A 19,773-nucleotide genomic window follows, 5' to 3' on the forward strand; every position below is an offset into this window, starting at 1 on the left:
TGTTTTGTAGGTATTATTCGTATATTTCGTTTGCATCTCTTCTTTGCATAGTGCTGCTACTGTCGCTTCCCTTTACGTCTTTCACATCTCGCCACCCGCTGCCTCTCTGCAAGTCAATAAAGAACTAACTTACTGCTTAGAAGTCTCGGAAGCTTCGTGGATTGTCTATAAAGTTCTCAGTGGTGTGTGAAACTTTGTTCTCATTAAAAGACTGCTGAACTTGACTATCGAACCTTACAAAGTTTCTTGATTAGTGAAGCTGGCATACGAAAAAGCAATCATGGCTGTATGGCTGGTAATGTAGAAAAAATACTTACTTAATAAACATAACAAAAATTTTAGTATGCTGAATTGGTATACATTGCTTACAAGTACATTGGTCGGTGTTGCTAGCTATTTACTAAGTAAAACTTACCTACAACTGAAAATATCATGGTATACCCAACTGGCGGTGTTGTTGACACTTGACATTCGTAGATTCCCGAATCCCTTAGTTGAGGAAACTTTATCTTGAAATATACAATTTTGTCAATATATTATTTTTAGTTAGTTTTAATAAACAATTCTTTAGATATGGATCGGAAGTTTTTCTTATACTTATAAGTGCTTTAAGTCATTGTGATTTGATGCATAGGGTGAACATAATCGTTAAAGACTATTTTGACTTCTGTTGCACACAAAATACTTAAAAATTAAAATTTTGAGTGGTTTAAATTGTTTCATTTCTGTTCCAGACTTGGCACAAAGAGCTAGTGAGATGGTTTTAAGGGCTCCTGAAGCGCCCGAGAATTGCATATGGCTCTACATGGTTGTCTGTGAATATCAGGTTGTTAAACAGAGATTGAGACCTTTTCCTTTTGTCGCAACTCTGACTCGCGGAAATTTCAAGGGACAGTGTCCTGACTGAACTTATTGACATGGGTTATCCCAAAAATAAGACTCAAACATGGCAAATCTTCGCGATTTGACCGGTCAAACCCTGTTTTGCAAAGACGGTGTGTGGAACCAAGAAAGCTTAAGAGTAGTGTCCCGTCTCAGTCAGTGCTCGGCTAAAGATTTGGAAGGCGTGATAATCTTTTCACATGGTGTTACGTGCCCAGTGCAGATCAGAGGGTTGTACGCGATAGGCCCAACGCATGAATACAGCTGAAACTAGGAGGCCAACGTGACAGTAGTGGAGGAAAATGTTTGGGATCATCAACACAACATAGTAGCGGCTTTGGTACCAATGCCTTCCATTCTCATTGGACTTGCGCTTTCAGCACGCTTAGCTTATTTCCCGATGGAGTTGTCCACTTAACAAGATCATCCATCAAGTACTGGATATGGTGTCGTTCCTAGCATGCTATCCTATGCTGCGCTCTCTTCAATTCTTAATGCTCTTTCGGCTCCGGAAATTTTTAAGGCTGCATTTCTAAATCTCTGCCTCTCTGGATAATATGACTCTTACAACGGTTTCTCTCGACATTCTCAATGTGGCCGGCCCTTTTGGATGCTCTTAGAATAGGTGATATTTTGGACGGATCGGGATCTTCTCTTTAGCTGCTTAAACTGTTTTCATATCACTAACTGCACAAGCAAATATCTGTTAAACTGTCTTCTTAAACTTTCGATTATAGCTCATATACGCCTGAGTAACTCTACATTTTATCATCATTTACGAATTCTTTGAAACCAGCCGCATTAGAGCAGCATAACCCTTTGCTGTTCAGTTTACTGGACATTTCTTCGGAAGAAGATGAGGATTTTCCACCTTTTAAACTTATAACAATTTTAAAGGCTCTCTGTGAAGTACACATACTTCAGGCAAAATGTGCGTAAGATAATTCAACTGCAGCGTTTGAGCTCGCAACTCAATCTTTAAATTTTTCGTCAATAGGGCCGCTTACGCGCCAGAAATTTTACTTTAAAGATATACTTGCAAAATGTATCGGGCATGCGCATGAAGGCTGAGTTGGTCTTTTTGATGACATCTAACTCCGCCTTAAATGTTATCATATTGGTTGAGACTTGGCTCAATTCCAGTTTTTTTAATGATGAGTCCCCAGTTTCAGATTTATCGTAAAGATAGGGATGCGGAATCATTGAGGCAGTCCAAGGCACCCTTCATTCATCATTGGACAAATTGTGCGTTTCAGTTATTAAATTAATTATTTAATTTTAAATACCGCTATGGTGAGCAATTGGAAAATATTTTATACGTTCTTCAAAGGCTGCTGAATGCTGAGGGGGTATTCTGGTCTAGAAGCCTGAATTTATGGCATTTTTCAAAATAAGATAAAAAAGAAATGAATAACAATTTTAATATGCAATTCTGTATGTTTTTTATTGACATTTTAAGAATACAAAAAAAATAAAAAAAAAACGCCGAGATACAGGGCGGGTAACCGGGTTGACCACTATCAAAAAAAATATTTTAAGATAACAAACCGGTGTCAAGACAAACAAAAAATATTTTTAAACAATTTTTCTGACATTTTCGAATATTTTAAAAATAAAACATTTTTTTAATCCGAAGCAGACGCTATAGAGAGTAGTATAAACAAGATATATACTAAAGGAATCGGTTCAGTAGATCTTAAAATATCACGTCAACCACCTCAAAAAAAAAAATAGTTTGGAGAAAAACGCTTTTAAAGATTAGGAAATGATTCTAAGCATTAAGTTATAGCTCCGGTCACGTGTAGACGTGTATTCTTAACGCTCCGGAAAAACAATTAGTCACTCAGTCAAAAACTTTCGAAAAAATTTATAGCCGCGAGGTTTTGCGATGCTGATTCGCGTATCGTAAAATAAAGTATTAATTAATCTTTACGCACTAACAATAAGCAAATGAGTAAGAACGTGGATCTGCGCACCGAACGCCAAAAACAACAAGATGAAGCCCGTGAAAAAACTCAGAGAGAACAAGACAAACGTCGTCTCTCTTTGGTCCGTAACAACGCTTATTTCTCTTTCACGAGTAATTCTCTAGAACCAAAAGTTCAAGAAAGTGCAAGTTTACTGACCGCCGAAAACCAGAGAACTAGTTCTTGCTCTCCCGCCTTCTTTTCACCGCTCAAACGCCATGGAGTGAGCAATGCAAAACTCCAACCGAGCTTCTGCCACCTAGTGCAACAACAACAGCAACTACTACGTCAACTACAATGGTCTCTGTCGCCAACAATTCAATAACGACTCCACTCTATTCTTCTGCAGCGGGTAAAGCAACAACACAACCAAGTGCAAAAATCGGGTCAAACTGCAAAAACAAAGCTACGTTATAAGAAATGACAATTCCGCAAGCGGGTTCGGCCATGCAGACAGGCATGGATCGCTACATTAATATTTCCAAGCGCAAGCTAACACCCCCAAAAAACTTGACGGCAATAAATATACCGTACCAACGAAGGCCCTGAAAATCTCGGGCCATTAAATGAAAATAGATTTTCCATTCTGGCAGAGCCTGAAACAGAGCCTGATCAATTAGACCCAAAGAAACTTAAGCCCCCACCTATCTTTATTCGGGAGAAGATGTCCAACGTCCTAGTCAACAAAATAGTTCAGCTTGTCGGAAAAGATAACTTTCATGTTATTCCGCTTATAAAAGGGAATACAAGCGAAACCAAACTTCAAACCAAAACCGAAGATGATTTCCGAGCAGTGTCGACTCAGAACCCTGCCCTGCCAACAAGGAAGACTCTCTCACTTAAAAGTGTGTAAACTGCCAAGGAAACCACACAGCCAACTACAGAGACTGTCCAGTCTACAAGGATATGAAAAGTCGGATGCAACGAGCGACAACGGCACACCAGAAAATTTACATGAAATCAAAAACGACACCCGAAGTTTTCTTCGCAAAAGCAGCCAGGTCATCATTTGGCCCTTCAATTACCACCAACAGCATTTCCTACACCAGTGCTCTAAGATCAGGCACAGCTCACATAGAGCCGAAAACTGATAACATACAGCAGGCCATGGGACAGCCACAAAGTAACATGGAAACTATGATGATAACTTTGCAACAAAATATAGCAAAACCAAAATATCTTGTTACAAATGCTTGCAGCTCAGCAGTCCAAATAAATTATGCCTAGCCTCCAAATAACTCTGTGGAACGCCAACGGTGTTTCACGGCATATACCTGAAATAACTAAATTTCTGAACGAAAATCACATCGACGTTATGTTGCTGGCAGAAACCCATCTCACCAGCAAATATAACTTTCAAATACGAGGATACACTTTCTACGGCTCCGATCATCCAGATGGTAAAGCACATGGCGGAACCGGCATCTTAATAAGAGACCGTATCAAACACCACTTTCACCAACGGTTTGCAAAAAATTATCTGCAAGCTACATCGATAAAATTACAGTTGGGCACCAGCAACCTTGCCATTGCCGCTGTCTACTGCCCAACCCGCTTTACAGTCTCCGAAGACCAATTCATGGACTTCTACAATTCACTTGGAGAGCGATTCAAAGCAGCAGGTGATTACAAAGCCAAGCACAAACACTGGGGATCCCGCCTTGTGAACCCCAAAGGAAGGCAACTAAACAATGCACTCATCAAAACATGCAACAAAGTGGACTACGTTTCACCAGGCAGTCCTAAATACTGGCCAACAGATCCTAGAAAACTACCTGATTTAATTGATTTTTCTGTGACAAAAAATATTTCTCGCAACCTAATATCTGCAAAATCGCTTTTGGATCTATCATCGGACCACTCACCAGTGCTAATAACTTTTCTTCAAAACCTGGAACTAATCGAGCACCCTTGAAGGCTGACGTCGCATCGAACCAACTGGCTGAAGTTCAAAAAGTACGTAAGTTCCCATATTGAACTAACTCCACAGCTCAACATCAAGGAGGACATTGACTGCTATGCCGATGCACTGGAGTCTGTACTCGTCGCAGCAGCCAAAGTCGCTACACCGCAAGGGTGGGCACACACACCAGCACAAAACTAATCTTGAAATCGAACAGCTTGTTTCGGAGAAAAGACGTTTGAGGCGTGCTTGGCAAACCAGCAGATCGCCATCCTCAAAACATAGTCTTAAGGAAGCTGGTCGCAGACTTACCAGGGCTCTAAGGCACGAAGAAGAAAAAGCACAACGCCAGTACATTGAGAAACTTTAACCCACCAGCACCAAGCATCCCCTGTGGAGGGCCCACCCAAATCTAAGTGCGCCGGCCGAAACAGTAATTCCCGTAAGAGACTCTTCAGACAGCTGGGCCAGAGGCGACGAAGTCAGAGCTTGTAGATTTGTTTTCACCTTTGAAATGTTTTTTAGCCAAACCCTGCAAAACTCTTGTGTCTGTCAAAACTGCTCGAAAAATGCCTTTTGACGCGCATAATCCCATATTTGAAAAAGTTATTCCGGCACATCAATTTGGCTTTCGAGAAAGCCATGGAACAATAGAGCAAGTCAAAAGATTAGCAACTGAAATACGAACTGCATTCGATTTTCAGGAACACTGCAGTGCGGTATTCCTTGACGTTGCGCAGGCTTTCGATCGAGTCTGGCTCGATGGCCTTATGCATAAAACCAGAACGTTACTTCCGGAAAACGCTCACAGGAGTTCCTCAAGGTTGCGCCTTTGGTCCTTGTTGATAATTATATTGTTAGGCATATTTTCCTTAACTACATGTTTTTTACATCTGGACTTATAAACAACTTGTCCTACATGACAATCTTTTTCTTTTCTGTTCTCGTTATGTTTCCAACATTCTTAACTGTGTAGTTTTTAAAATAAGGGGAACATTATCGTGCTGAATTTTAATATAAAGGATTTCAAAAGGTTTTTGGTTTGTTGTGGAGTGAATGGTCTGATTATATTTTTGAGCAGCTCTCATTACAGTCAGTTAAATTGAACTCTTCTTTTAAGCAGCGAGCTATTTCCGTTAATGTCAAGTGTGCTCTTTGAACTTTTCCGTTTCAAGTATTATGTCTGCGTAATGTAAAGTTATTCCACACCTCTGTGAAAATGATTTAAATTGGGCCGTGGTAAAACTCGGTTCGTTATCTGTCATCATTTCTTTTGCTAAGGGAAATTGTTAAAGTACTTCCATAATTTTTTTTCAATGTTTAATTTAGTTTGAATTTCTTTTACCACAAGGTATTTTGAATACGCGTCTATACAAGTTAAAAATGTTAAATTTTGCGCGTTGTATATATACATACATATATATATATATATTTTCTCCTTTTTATTTTGATTAGGGGTTTCCCCGATTTGAATTTTTATTGTGTGCCTGTTATGTTTATTTTAATTACAAATTACACAATTTTTAATCTATTCTTTCAATTTTTTAAAACAGTTTAGCCAACATATCAGTAGATTGATTTATTTAACTTACCTCTAGCCTCATACGTCTTGTAGAAAGATTCTTGTAAAAGAAATGGGTTTGCAAAATTATTTTTTTAAGGTAATTGAATATGGTAAATTATGTTAGGTGGAAGATACTCTCTTAATATAGATATTACATTTTCTGGCGTGTCATATTCAATTAAATGTAGTGACCTGCCAAAAATTTCCAGTGACTCATGTATTGTGTGCCTCTCCGTTGTTAATAACAGTTGTTGTTTAAACTGATTTAAGGGTTTACCGGTCTCTTGCATTACATTTTCAAAACTACTTTCAGCTGAATCCTGTGTGTTTTAATCCTAGTCGCTGTTGGTTATATTATTTATATGTATTCGAGATAATACTTCGGCCACAACATTTGTTGAACAGGGCTTATGTATTATTTTCGGGGTAAATGAAAATTTAATACTGCTTTGTAATAACGACGCGAAAACTTGTGACTGCAATAGATCGACGATGTTAAATTGCGAATTTGTGAAAATTATTTCGAAAGCGCGACGAAAAGAAGTGGCTACGATGATGTTCGATTGATCACTGACTATTATATTTCAATAATTTCTCTTAGAACCTAACTTATGCTACGGTGGCGAGAGACGGGGCGAATTTGCAAGAGCGAACGGACGAAAGCTTTATTGGCTCCCGCTCTCGCCCTACAACTAGTGATTTAAATACAAGCACCAAGTGCGCAAACACCGCCCCCTCTGAAGGGACGACGTCCTTCCGCCCATAACGGGCAACAGGGCCAGTCGGTGGACAGCTCGCCGATATTCCCCATCCTGCGTCCTGACGTCCGCCACAAGAAACCTTGCTATCGGCGCCGGCGTGCACCGCTACCACTCGTCCAATCCTCCACTGCTGGGGCATAAGTTTGTCCTCTGCGACGACGACGAGAGCTCCCACGACGAGGTTGGGCTTCCTCTGGTGCCAGTTGGACCGCTGCTGGAGGCTGGAGATGTACTCCCGGGACCATCGCTGCCAAAACCTGTGCCTGAGAGAAGTGACACCTCGCCATCGTCGCAAGCAGGTCAGGCTGATCTGGTCCGGGAGCGCCGCTGATGGTGGGGCCAGAAGAGGGCCGCCGATGAGCAGATGCCCGGGGGTCAGGGCCTCGCCGTCGTTCGGGTCGCTGCTCAGAGCGCCGAGGGGCCTGGAGTTGAGCACGGCCTCCACGCTGGTGAGCAGAGTTCCGAGCTCCTCCGCGGTCAAGAGGTCTTGGCCTACCGTCCGAAGGAACAGGTGCTTTGCAGACTTCACACCTGCCTCCCATAGTCCGCCGAAGTGCGGTGCTCTGGGCGGTATGAACGCAAACTCGCATCCTTTTTTTGATGCGAATGTTTCGATACCGCCCCCTGCTCCTCCATACGGGCTCGGAACTCTCTCATGTGGCGATCTGCGCCGACAAAATTGGTGGCGTTGTCGCACCACACCTTCTCCGGAATACCGCGACGACTCACGAACCTTTGAAATGCCAACAAGAACGCATCAGTGGTTAGGTCAGACACTAATTCTAAGTGGACCGCTTTGGACGCAAAACAGACGAACAACTTGTACGGTGGCTTACCACGGATACGATACGTTGTGCTGAAGGGACCACAAAAATCAACGCCACAAATATTGAACGGGCGGAGAGCTCGAAGTCTATCTGCTGGCAAGTTTCCCATAATTTGCGTCAAGAGTTGCGGCTTACAGCGAAAGCAGCGCATGCACGACCCGACTGTTCGTCGGCAGACTTCTTAAGCATTAACTAGCCAGATTTTCTCACGCAGACGACTTACGAGAGCTCGTGCAGGTATAACACATAGGATCTGACGAACTGTGAGCTTTTAGACAGCAACAACGGGAATTTGGCTTCGTACGGGAAAAGAGCATTCAATAACCGACCCCCAACTCGTAACAATGTCGAGGAGCACCAATGTAATTTATTTTCCTGAAGAAAAGGGTTTAACTTTTGAATATATGTTGCTATTGGTTTAATTTTCCGAATTTTACTTATGTCGTCCCTGAATTCGTGAAATTGGATATGTTCGACAATTTTATCAAAAGCGAAATCCAGTTCTCTTGGCGAAATACTTTTTTCAAAGGGCTTCGACACCTTTCTGCACCTTTGAATAAATCGAAAAACCCACACGAAAACTCTCAGAAGCTTCAGGTGCGACGAAAAGGACTCTATTTTCTGGAGCATATACTTGGCTCTGGGCTGACTACGAGAGCTATTGCCGATTTGCGTAGCTCCATCGACATTACATCAGCCGGCAGTTCGAAATGTTTATTTACAGGCCAATTATTTTCTGAATCTAGCAAGAACGAAGGCCCACCGAACCAAATGGACGTTGTAAGCTCATCTACGTCACATCCTCGGGACACTATGTCTGCTGGGTTGACTTTTGTGGGAACGTGTCTCCAAATTGCTTTCTCCGACCACTCGTGAATTTCTGCAACCCGGTTCGAAACAAAAACCGAAAACGACGAGGGATGGGTTTTTATCCAGTGTAAAGTGATCTCGGAGTCTGTCCACAGGAAAACATTTTCAATGGGAGAGTTTAGCAATGGCCTGACACGATTACTATAGATCTGCTAAAAGGTGAGCTCCTCACAGCTCAAGGGGGGCAAAGTTTTCGTCTTGAGGGGACGGACAATAAAGACACTTCCAAACCCTCAACAGTTTGAGTCCGAATGTAGATGCACGCCCCATACGCTCGCATGGAAGCGTCAGCGAAACCATGTATTTGAATCAGGACTTGTGGATCTGTGTTGACGAAACGCGATACCTTAATTTTAGGCAGCTGCAGAAGGGTCGCTTTAAACGTCTCCCACGACGTGAGCAACTGCATCGATAGCGACTCGTTCCAATCTAATTTTCGAAGCCACAGTTCCTGCAACAACATCTTTGCCTTTGTGACCAAAGGACACAAGAGGCCAAGTGGGTCGAAAAGTCGAGCAGTCACCGACAAAATATTTCGTTTTGTCGTGCGAAGATCCAGGAAAGAGTCATCCAACCGAAATTGAAAGTAATCTTTAACCGGTAACCAAACCACGCCAAGGGTCTTGGTTACGTCTGAGTCTGCCATAAGTGGCATTACAGCGCTATCAGATGCGGATAACTAGGGGCAGTTTGAAAACCACTTTGCCAATTCAAAGCCTGCCTCTTGCAAGACCTGAGAAACTTCGTCTCGAAGGCTTTGCAGGTCCTCAACGCATCCGGCGCCAGTCAACAAATCGTCAACATAAAAATCATTCTGAATAACCTTTGCGGCTTTTTGATGAGTTGCTTGCGCCATCTCTCCTAGCCGCATTAAACACCGAATCGCCAAAAAGGGTGCTGGCGAAGTTCCATATGTAACGGTGTTCGACTTTAAGATTTTCAGGGACTCAGAAGGATCTTCGTCCTCCATCACTTGGCGATACATATTTTTGACGTCGGCTGCAAGGGCAAACTTATGCAATCTAAACCGAAGCAGAGTCGAGTACAGCTCCTCTTGAATACCATCAAGATGTCATTCAACGCTACCTGCGTAGAAGTACGGCTCGATGCATCGAAAACTACTCTCAACTTAGTTGAAGTACTTTGTGGCCGTAAAAAGCATTGGTGCGGAATGAAATAGTGCGGAGCATTCTGAATTTTGTTATTGGTGGAGGACATGTGGCCCAGTGAAACATATTCCTCCATGAATTCAATATACATCTTCTTCAGCGAAGGGTCCTTTGACAATTTCCTTTCTAGCGACAAAAATCTACGTTTCGCAACTTCGTATGACGAACCAAGAGTATTTGGGTCAGATTTAAACGGCAAACGAACCGAAAATCTACCGGACGACAATCTTTGAGTATTTTTCTCAATGTGTTGTTGACAGAGTTCTTGCTCAGGAGTATGGACTTTAGCCTTGGGCGGCAAGTCCTCCACAGACCAAAATTTCTGCAGGGTTGTGCCAATTGACTCCAACACTTCCTCCTGGCAGTATAATCTAACTGTTCTTCCCATTTTCCTTTAGTTCCTGCATCGACCTTGCTCATTACCAGATGTATTAAAATAGCATTAGTAATGCGTCTATCATCCACAATGTACAATGTACAGTGTACAATCATTATCGTACACCCGCTTCAGGATAGCAAGGGCTTTGGGATAATTTTCCGCAGTGACTTGAAAGGCCCTTACTGTTCCTAAAACTTCTCCAGCTAAACACGAAATTAAATGATTGAATTTTTCAATATCATGTAAAGTGTCATCTTTGTCAACGAAAGTTTAGAAAAGGCTTACACAATTTTTAAATTCGGAGTGTTTTCCGCTAAAAGTTGGGAGAGCAACGCTCGGCAGACGGCATTGAGGCGGGCGATTTGCTGGCGGATCGGATTTCTCGATATTATTTTGTTTGCACTTATTTAAAATTGAAATCAGCAATGACTTTGTCATTACGGCCCTCTCTTCCAACTCTTCGTGGTATACGTCTTTTGTATCTTTCACTTCTATTTGGTTTTGGAAAAGGGAAGCATTTTCAATGTGCGTATTTAGAATCTCTAATCGAACTCAAGCTCGACCGGATTTACTGATAATTTAGCTTCTTTTAAGTGGCGATAAGTTCGGTTAATTCTTTTCATGCAAACTTCTCGTTGGTGTTTAAGCTCTTCGATATTCTTAGTTGCCATTGCGTTTATTTGTATTTAATTTGTTGGTATCGAAGAGGTGTTAAATATTTATTTTTATTAAATTATTTTTTTGTTAAATAATATAATAAAAAATCAACGAGTAATATACCGATCGCACACGGTGTAAGGGAGCTAAGTGCCGAGAGAATTACAGCGAAAAAACTCTAAATAGGGTTTTTATATTTTTTATGTAAACCCTGCGACAGTATATGCCGCACGCACGCACTGTAGGGGAGCTAACGCTCAAGCTCCAGCGTACCGAAAAAACGAACAAACGTTTAGGCAGACCGGAAATATCACTGCTGCAGCGATCGAGAACGAAAACGACCAAAGATAACTCGAAATAGCGGCAGAGGTGTCGGTGTGCGTGTGTATGTGTACGCGGCTAGCGGCTCTTCCTAGGCAAATGCTAACGGAGAATGAAACACTGATCGATAACTAAGGGCAACGAATATATGAGCCTGACGCCGAAATGCGCGCAAAAATTATGAAAAGCGCGGGAAAATTGGAAAATCGCGGGAAAATTCTGAAAAGCGCGGGAAAATGTTCAGACAAACTGCGGCGAAAGTTATTGCCGCTAATTTTTGAAAGCTACACTTTTCACAAATTGCACTTTTTTCCAGCTGTTTTATTTATACCCTAAATTGGTGCTCACTACGACGAAAGTTGGGGGAATTAAGTTCGCACTAATTGGGTCGACGACGAGTATTTTATTTGCTTGTTTATGGGCCAAAACGATTCACATTTAATTCGAAATATATTATGTTTATTGCAGAATTTTGGTTGTTAGTACATGCAAATTTTTATTTCTTGGTTAGAATGCTCACTATCTACCAATTTTTACACGAATGCAAAAAGTTGAAAGATGGGCCAAAACACAATTGACAAAACGCCACAGATTAACTTTCAACTTTTGGCACTCTATACCTGGATGGCCGACTTGATAATTGCAACTTCCTTTTTAACTTCCATTTGGCGGCAGCAGCAAATTAAGCAATTAAATTTGCCGAAACGTCAGGCGCAACTTCAAGGAACGGCAGAAAATTTCCAGCGACGAAATATTATTGAATTTAATTTATTGGCCGAACCGACACCAATAAATTGGTTTTTATTGGTAATGTTTAAACATTAAAAAACTATTTTACCGAAAAAATTAAAACTCGCAAACTCTACTGCTAATCACGTCGGGGTCACCATGAAAATTTAATACTGTTTTGTATTAACGACGCGAAAACATGTGACTGCAGTAGTTCGACGATGTTAAATTGCGAATTTGTGAAAACTATTTCGAAAGCGCGACGAAAAGGAGTGGCTACGATGATGTTAGATTGATCACTGACTATTATATTTCAATAATTTCTCTTAGAACCTAACTTATGCTACGGTGGCGAGAGACGGGGCGAATTTGCTTTAGCTTTGACGGACGAAAGCTTTATTGGCTCCCGCTCTCGCCCTACAACTAGTGATTTAAATACAAGCGCCAAGTGCGCAAACACTTCCTATCAAAGAATACCATCTTTTCATTTCTACATTGGGATTTTATCAGAAATGGCCAGTTTGGATTTCTATACCAATTACTCCGTTCAAATAATTTCTTAAATTTTTTAATGCCCATACTATGGCAAGTAATTCTTATTTATTTGTTTACGCTCGGTTTTGTTAAGTGTTTTAGAAATAAAAGTAATTGGTTTATTATCCTGTCTGACGCGTCTGTTCTTAAAGTGCATTTTTTTCAAAAATATGGTTGAACAAATTCAACTTGTGCTATTAAATTTTCTTTTAGCTCTTTGTATTGAAATTTTTGTGACATTCATTTATAAACATTTCCATTTTCCCCTTTTTCATTTTCATATTTGCTCTCTGTAAAATGCTTATTATTTGAATTAAATCCGAGTAATGTTTCTCGATTGTTTTTGAGAAAATTATAACATCATCCATGTAGACGTGACATGTTTTTCCTACTCGTTGTCTGAGAATGTCATCCATTGCTCTTTGGAAAAGTATGGATGCATATGTTAAACCGAAAGCAATGCGTAAAAATTCAAACTTTTCATTGTTAATGGAAAAGACTGTTTTTTTAATATCTGAGTTTTTCATTAAAATTTGATTGAATCCTGATTCCAAGTCAACTGTTGAAAAAATTGTGCCTTTCCTAAGTTGGCTAATATTACAGACGGTTCTTGCAAAGGGTATCTACCCGGTATTGTATTTTTATTTAATAAATAACAAGTCTATGTTTTGGGCTACCATCTTTGTTTTGACCTTTTTTGGGTACCACCAATACTGGTGAATTGTAAGGACTTTTCCTTGGGCTTATAATATTTTCATTTAGCATTCTGTTGATTTCACTATTAAGGCATACGGATATTATATACTATAAATGACCCTGTCTATATTGGTGTTTATTTTGCCTCGAATTTCAGTACTAAATGGAATTTGTAAGTTTATTTTAGAATGTTCCTCTTCAATTATGATTTGAATTTAACATTTTAATGTTATTTATTTTATTTTTCTTAGAATACTTTTGTTCCAAGATATTTTCTTTTTTAATGACGTATGAATCAACGTCGGCGCGTTTGGGATTTTTGAATTCCAAACTTTTGGATTTTTGTTCGTAAAAACTTTTTTTGTATTAAATATGGTCATCAGTCTCTGATCAGCTTTCGTTGCGAGCAGACGCGTTTTTCATTTCGTTATAACCCCAGTTACGTGCTCTAAGTGCAATGTTGCCGTTACGCATGCGCAACTTCGCGGTTTTGAGGCGGTTCGACATTCATCGCTTTGTCATCGCACATTCCATACTTCTTGTGTTAATTTGCCTGAAGAGGCAATAAAATTGCTACGCCGAATCTGTTATGGCAATGTGATAGCTGCGTAGTGAGCAATGATTCGCACTCAAAAACAGACGAAATCGTTAAAGAACTTCATGAACTTAAAATCCAATACTTGCACTTAAATACAAAGTTTCAATTCGCTTTTCCTGAATCTGTGGATGCCCCGGCTAATGTTAACACTCAACAAGCGGAAGAAGGAAAAAGTTGCCAATAAAACTCCGGCATCATCTACTTTTCATCATACCAATCCCGTTGTGTCAGACCATAACTCTCCCACAGAAGGCTTTACGGTTGTTCGTGACAACAAGAAGCATATTATTGGTTCGGCGCTCGCTTGTGATCAACTTGCAGTATTGCCCAGCAAAAGATTTTTGTATATTGGCGAATTCGCTGTTAACACAAAGCCAGAGGCGCTGTGCAAGTTTGTTTCTGACAAATTAAAAGTGAATTCTGACAGCATATCATGCTATTCAATAACAAAAAAAGACGTAGATCTTAGCACAATGAAGTTCATTAACTTTAAGCTTGGAGTCCCGGAGCAGTATTATCAGACTGTCTTCAGCATTGATTTCTGGCCACAATCAGTTAAGGTGAGCCGATTCATCCACAGGGAGAGAGAGCACTTGGAGTCTACCATGGTGGACACATTGGGTGGAGAACCATTGCGTACATCTACCCCTGCCAAGCTTTCATCAAAAAACCCCAGTAATCGACGTCACTGGCTCTGACGTCATTATTGGTTCACTTTCGTGCCTCATTTATAACTGCAGTTCTCAACTTCATCACCAACAACAAATGCATAAGCTGGTGCTTAGGCCGCTCGCCCTCTACATCGTTCTGAAGAATGAAGGCGCGCAGCCTTCAACAACAATACGGCGCTCTCTTTCGCTCTCTCATCATCATGCAGCTTCATACACTCAGTCGCTCTTGACGGCTGTTTTTTCTGATGTACCCAATGCATATGATAGTAGCACGCTTCTCATATTGGCGCTCTATCCATCTCCTGCTGCCTTGCTGCTTCGCTTTACTCGTGGATGGCTGAGCGATTGCATTGAATTATCCCTCTCTTTGCACCTATATTTGCAACAACATCGAAATCGGATACATTTTTTTTTTTTTACATATGCATTTTATTTATTGAATCTTCTTATAAAATCTTAAATTAAAAAGGCTATATCTGACAGTCAAGTTGACTGACGCGGGATGTAAGGGCTCTATTAACTATTGCTCTCTTCCGAGTTGCGCTCCCTTCACCTCCCGCTGCATCGGAGCTTCGGCCGACGTTTGGATGGCTTACCGGTGTTTTTGGAGTTCCGCTCACTTCCTCATGGTAGCCAACGGGGGACTATAAAATCTTACATTTTTACGGACGCTTGCTCACTCCATAAGTTTCTATTGGTTTTATTGGTAATGTTTAAACATTAAAAAACTATTTTACCGAAAAAAATTAAAACTCGCAAACTCTACTGCTAATCACGTCGGGGTCACCATGAAAATTTAATACTGTTTTGTATTAACGACGCGAAAACATGTGACTGCAGTAGTTCGACGATGTTAAATTGCGAATTTGTGAAAACTATTTCGAAAGCGCGACGAAAAGGAGTGGCTACGATGATGTTAGATTGATCACTGACTATTATATTTCAATAATTTCTCTTAGAACCTAACTTATGCTACGGTGGCGAGAGACGGGGCGAATTTGCTTTAGCTTTGACGGACGAAAGCTTTATTGGCTCCCGCTCTCGCCCTACAACTAGTGATTTAAATACAAGCGCCAAGTGCGCAAACACTTCCTATCAAAGAATACCATCTTTTCATTTCTACATTGGGATTTTATCAGAAATGGCCAGTTTGGATTTCTATACCAATTACTCCGTTCAAATAATTTCTTAAATTTTTTAATGCCCATACTATGGCAAGTAATTCTTATTTATTTGTTTACGCTCGGTTTTGTTAAGTGTTTTAGAAATAAAAGTAATTGGTTTATTATCCTGTCTGACGCGTCTGTTCTTAAAGTGCATTTTTTTCAAAAATATGGTTGAACAAATTCAACTTGTGCTATTAAATTTTCTTTTAGCTCTTTGTATTGAAATTTTTGTGACATTCATTTATAAACATTTCCATTTTCCCCTTTTTCATTTTCATATTTGCTCTCTGTAAAATGCTTATTATTTGAATTAAATCCGAGTAATGTTTCTCGATTGTTTTTGAGAAAATTATAACATCATCCATGTAGACGTGACATGTTTTTCCTACTCGTTGTCTGAGAATGTCATCCATTGCTCTTTGGAAAAGTATGGATGCATATGTTAAACCGAAAGCAATGCGTAAAAATTCAAACTTTTCATTGTTAATGGAAAAGACTGTTTTTTTAATATCTGAGTTTTTCATTAAAATTTGATTGAATCCTGATTCCAAGTCAACTGTTGAAAAAATTGTGCCTTTCCTAAGTTGGCTAATATTACAGACGGTTCTTGCAAAGGGTATCTACCCGGTATTGTATTTTTATTTAATAAATAACAAGTCTATGTTTTGGGCTACCATCTTTGTTTTGACCTTTTTTGGGTACCACCAATACTGGTGAATTGTAAGGACTTATCCTTGGGCTTATAATATTTTCATTTAGCATTCTGTTGATTTCACTATTAAGGCATACGGATATTATATGTTTATTTTGCCTCGAATTTCAGTACTAAATGGAATTTGTAAGTTTATTTTAGAATGTTCCTCTTCAATTATGATTTGAATTTAACATTTTAATGTTATTTATTTTATTTTTCTTAGAATACTTTTGTTCCAAGATATTTTCTTTTTTAATGACGTATGAATCAACGTCGGCGCGTTTGGGATTTTTGAATTCCAAACTTTTGGATTTTTGTTCGTAAAAACTTTTTTGTATTAAATATGGTCATCAGTCTCTGATCAGCTTTCGTTGCGAGCAGACGCGTTTTTCATTTCGTTATAACCCCAGTTACGTGCTCTAAGTGCAATGTTGCCGTTACGCATGCGCAACTTCGCGGTTTTGAGGCGGTTCGACATTCATCGCTTTGTCATCGCACATTCCACACTTCTTGTGTTAATTTGCCTGAAGAGGCAATAAAATTGCTACGCCGAATCTGTTATGGCAATGTGATAGCTGCGTAGTGAGCAATGATTCGCACTCAAAAACAGACGAAATCGTTAAAGAACTTCATGAACTTAAAATCCAATACTTGCACTTAAATACAAAGTTTCAATTCGCTTTTCCTGAATCTGTGGATGCCCCGGCTAATGTTAACACTCAACAAGCGGAAGAAGGAAAAAGTTGCCAATAAAACTCCGGCATCATCTACTTTTCATCATACCAATCCCGTTGTGTCAGACCATAACTCTCCCACAGAAGGCTTTACGGTTGTTCGTGACAACAAGAAGCATATTATTGGTTCGGCGCTCGCTTGTGATCAACTTGCAGTATTGCCCAGCAAAAGATTTTTGTATATTGGCGAATTCGCTGTTAACACAAAGCCAGAGGCGCTGTGCAAGTTTGTTTCTGACAAATTAAAAGTGAATTCTGACAGCATATCATGCTATTCAATAACAAAAAAAGACGTAGATCTTAGCACAATGAAGTTCATTAACTTTAAGCTTGGAGTCCCGGAGCAGTATTATCAGACTGTCTTCAGCATTGATTTCTGGCCACAATCAGTTAAGGTGAGCCGATTCATCCACAGGGAGAGAGAGCACTTGGAGTCTACCATGGTGGACACATTGGGTGGAGAACCATTGCGTACATCTACCCCTGCCAAGCTTTCATCAAAAAAACCCCAGTAATCGACGTCACTGGCTCTGACGTCATTATTGGTTCACTTTCGTGCCTCATTTATAACTGCAGTTCTCAACTTCATCACCAACAACAAATGCATAAGCTGGTGCTTAGGCCGCTCGCCCTCTACATCGTTCTGAAGAATGAAGGCGCGCAGCCTTCAACAACAATACGGCGCTCTCTTTCGCTCTCTCATCATCATGCAGCTTCATACACTCAGTCGCTCTTGACGGCTGTTTTTTTCTGATGTACCCAATGCATATGATAGTAGCACGCTTCTCATATTGGCGCTCTATCCATCTCCTGCTGCCTTGCTGCTTCGCTTTACTCGTGGATGGCTGAGCGATTGCATTGAATTATCCCTCTCTTTGCACCTATATTTGCAACAACATCGAAATCGGATACATTTTTTTTTTTTTACATATGCATTTTATTTATTGAATCTTCTTATAAAATCTTAAATTAAAAAGGCTATATCTGACAGTCAAGTTGACTGACGCGGGATGTAAGGGCTCTATTAACTATTGCTCTCTTCCGAGTTGCGCTCCCTTCACCTCCCGCTGCATCGGAGCTTCGGCCGACGTTTGGATGGCTTACCGGTGTTTTTGGAGTTCCGCTCACTTCCTCATGGTAGCCAACGGGGGACTATAAAATCTTACATTTTTACGGACGCTTGCTCACTCCATAAGTTTCTCTTCTGTTGCCTCTCTTTGATGATGAGCTTTCTGCATTGCGCTCCCAAGGGCACTCACCGACTCTGGAAGTATCTGCAAGTTGGTCTTCTACGATTGTGCGAATGAATTGCAACTATAACCTTCGTAATGATAATCTCCCACTACCAATACGTATCCGGACTGGAATATTGCGTACGGCTCTGAATGGTTTTTTTGGACTTGCGAGGCAAAGGCCGCATTTGGATTTTACGATACCATTTCATGACTTCTGTTATGAAACTATGGCAACAGTTTCAGAGAATTCATCAGTCAAAAGAATTGGAACTAATTGCCTTAAAATTTATTTTCAAAACATATCTGCAATGAGAAATAAAACTAAGTCCGTCTTCATGAGCACTTCCAAGAGTGGTTATGACATAATAATATTGGTTGAAACCTGGCTCAACACCAACTTCAACTCCAATGAGTTCTCCGATACTAATTTATTCCATGTCTATCGCAAGGATAGATACTTCAGCAGAATGAAGTGCGAGAGAGGTGGAGGCGTCATCGTGGCTGTCCGCCGTACCTTCTCCTGCTGCACAGCTGTACTTTCACACGAGGACTCTCTACTGGACGAGTTGGCTGTTGAGGTATCTGGGTTGTCTGGGAAGACTGTAACAGTTGCTTCTTATATTCCCCCCTGGAAGTGACTTTACGCTTTATCAGGCGCATATGAATAACATTGCCAGCTTACATGCCAGCATAGATGACTCTGTTGGTCTCGTTATGACAGGAGATTTTAATTTGGGATCTGTGAAATTATTATTATCGATGATTTTTATAGTATGGGCCTCACCCAGATAAATTGAATTTTTAGTGATTTGCATAGACTACTAGATTTAATATTCATCAATTCTATTTTTCATTCCTCGGTAAGCCTTGCTGGATTTAGTATTTCTAGTTGTGATGTTCATCATGAGCCCTTATGTTTTAATATTGAATTTTATAATTTCATACCAGTTGGTAACTTTATTCCTATGTATAATTTTGATCATGCCAGCTTGGTTGCCGTAAGTGAGTGCCTCACGTCTATGGATTGGGTTTCCTTGCTATCAAATGCTTGCATTGAGACAAATTACAATAACTTTCTTGTCGCCTTAAAAAATATTCTTGGCAGGACTTGTTCAACCAAGATACGGGGTTCCTATAGGCTTCCTTGGCATAAAAAAGGTCTCCAGAAATATAAAAATCTAAAAAATAAGTTCTACAAACGGTTCATTAGATCGGGTAATCCATTGGATCGTGATAGATATAGGCAATATAAGCGGAAATATGAGTTTCTTAATAAATTTCTATATAATCAATACATTTCCGGCATTGAAAATAGCTTGAAGTCAAATCTAAATGTGTTCTGGCGTTGTATTAACTCAAAGAAATCGTATTCTTCCATACCGTCAACTGTGTCATATAACAATACTACCGCTAATT

The 19,773-nt window shown here is 40.2% G+C and overlaps 1 protein-coding gene across 8 annotated transcripts in view; it reads right to left on the minus strand.

Annotated features, from left to right (window-relative positions):
• LOC108137776 (protein CEPU-1) overlaps positions 1–19,773 on the minus strand; it is a 353,380-nt gene that overhangs the window by 245,368 nt on the left and 88,239 nt on the right. For all 8 annotated transcript variants that reach the window (XM_041710875.1, XM_041710775.1, XM_041710769.1 and 5 more), the window contains one exon: positions 416–509. In XM_041710875.1, coding sequence (XP_041566809.1) covers positions 416–509 — 94 coding nt within the window. The remainder of the gene's footprint in view (positions 1–415; positions 510–19,773) is intronic.

Source organism: Drosophila elegans, unplaced genomic scaffold, assembly GCF_018152505.1.
Source record: "Drosophila elegans isolate 14027-0461.03 unplaced genomic scaffold, ASM1815250v1 contig_1, whole genome shotgun sequence".
NCBI lineage: Eukaryota > Metazoa > Arthropoda > Insecta > Diptera > Drosophilidae > Drosophila > Drosophila elegans.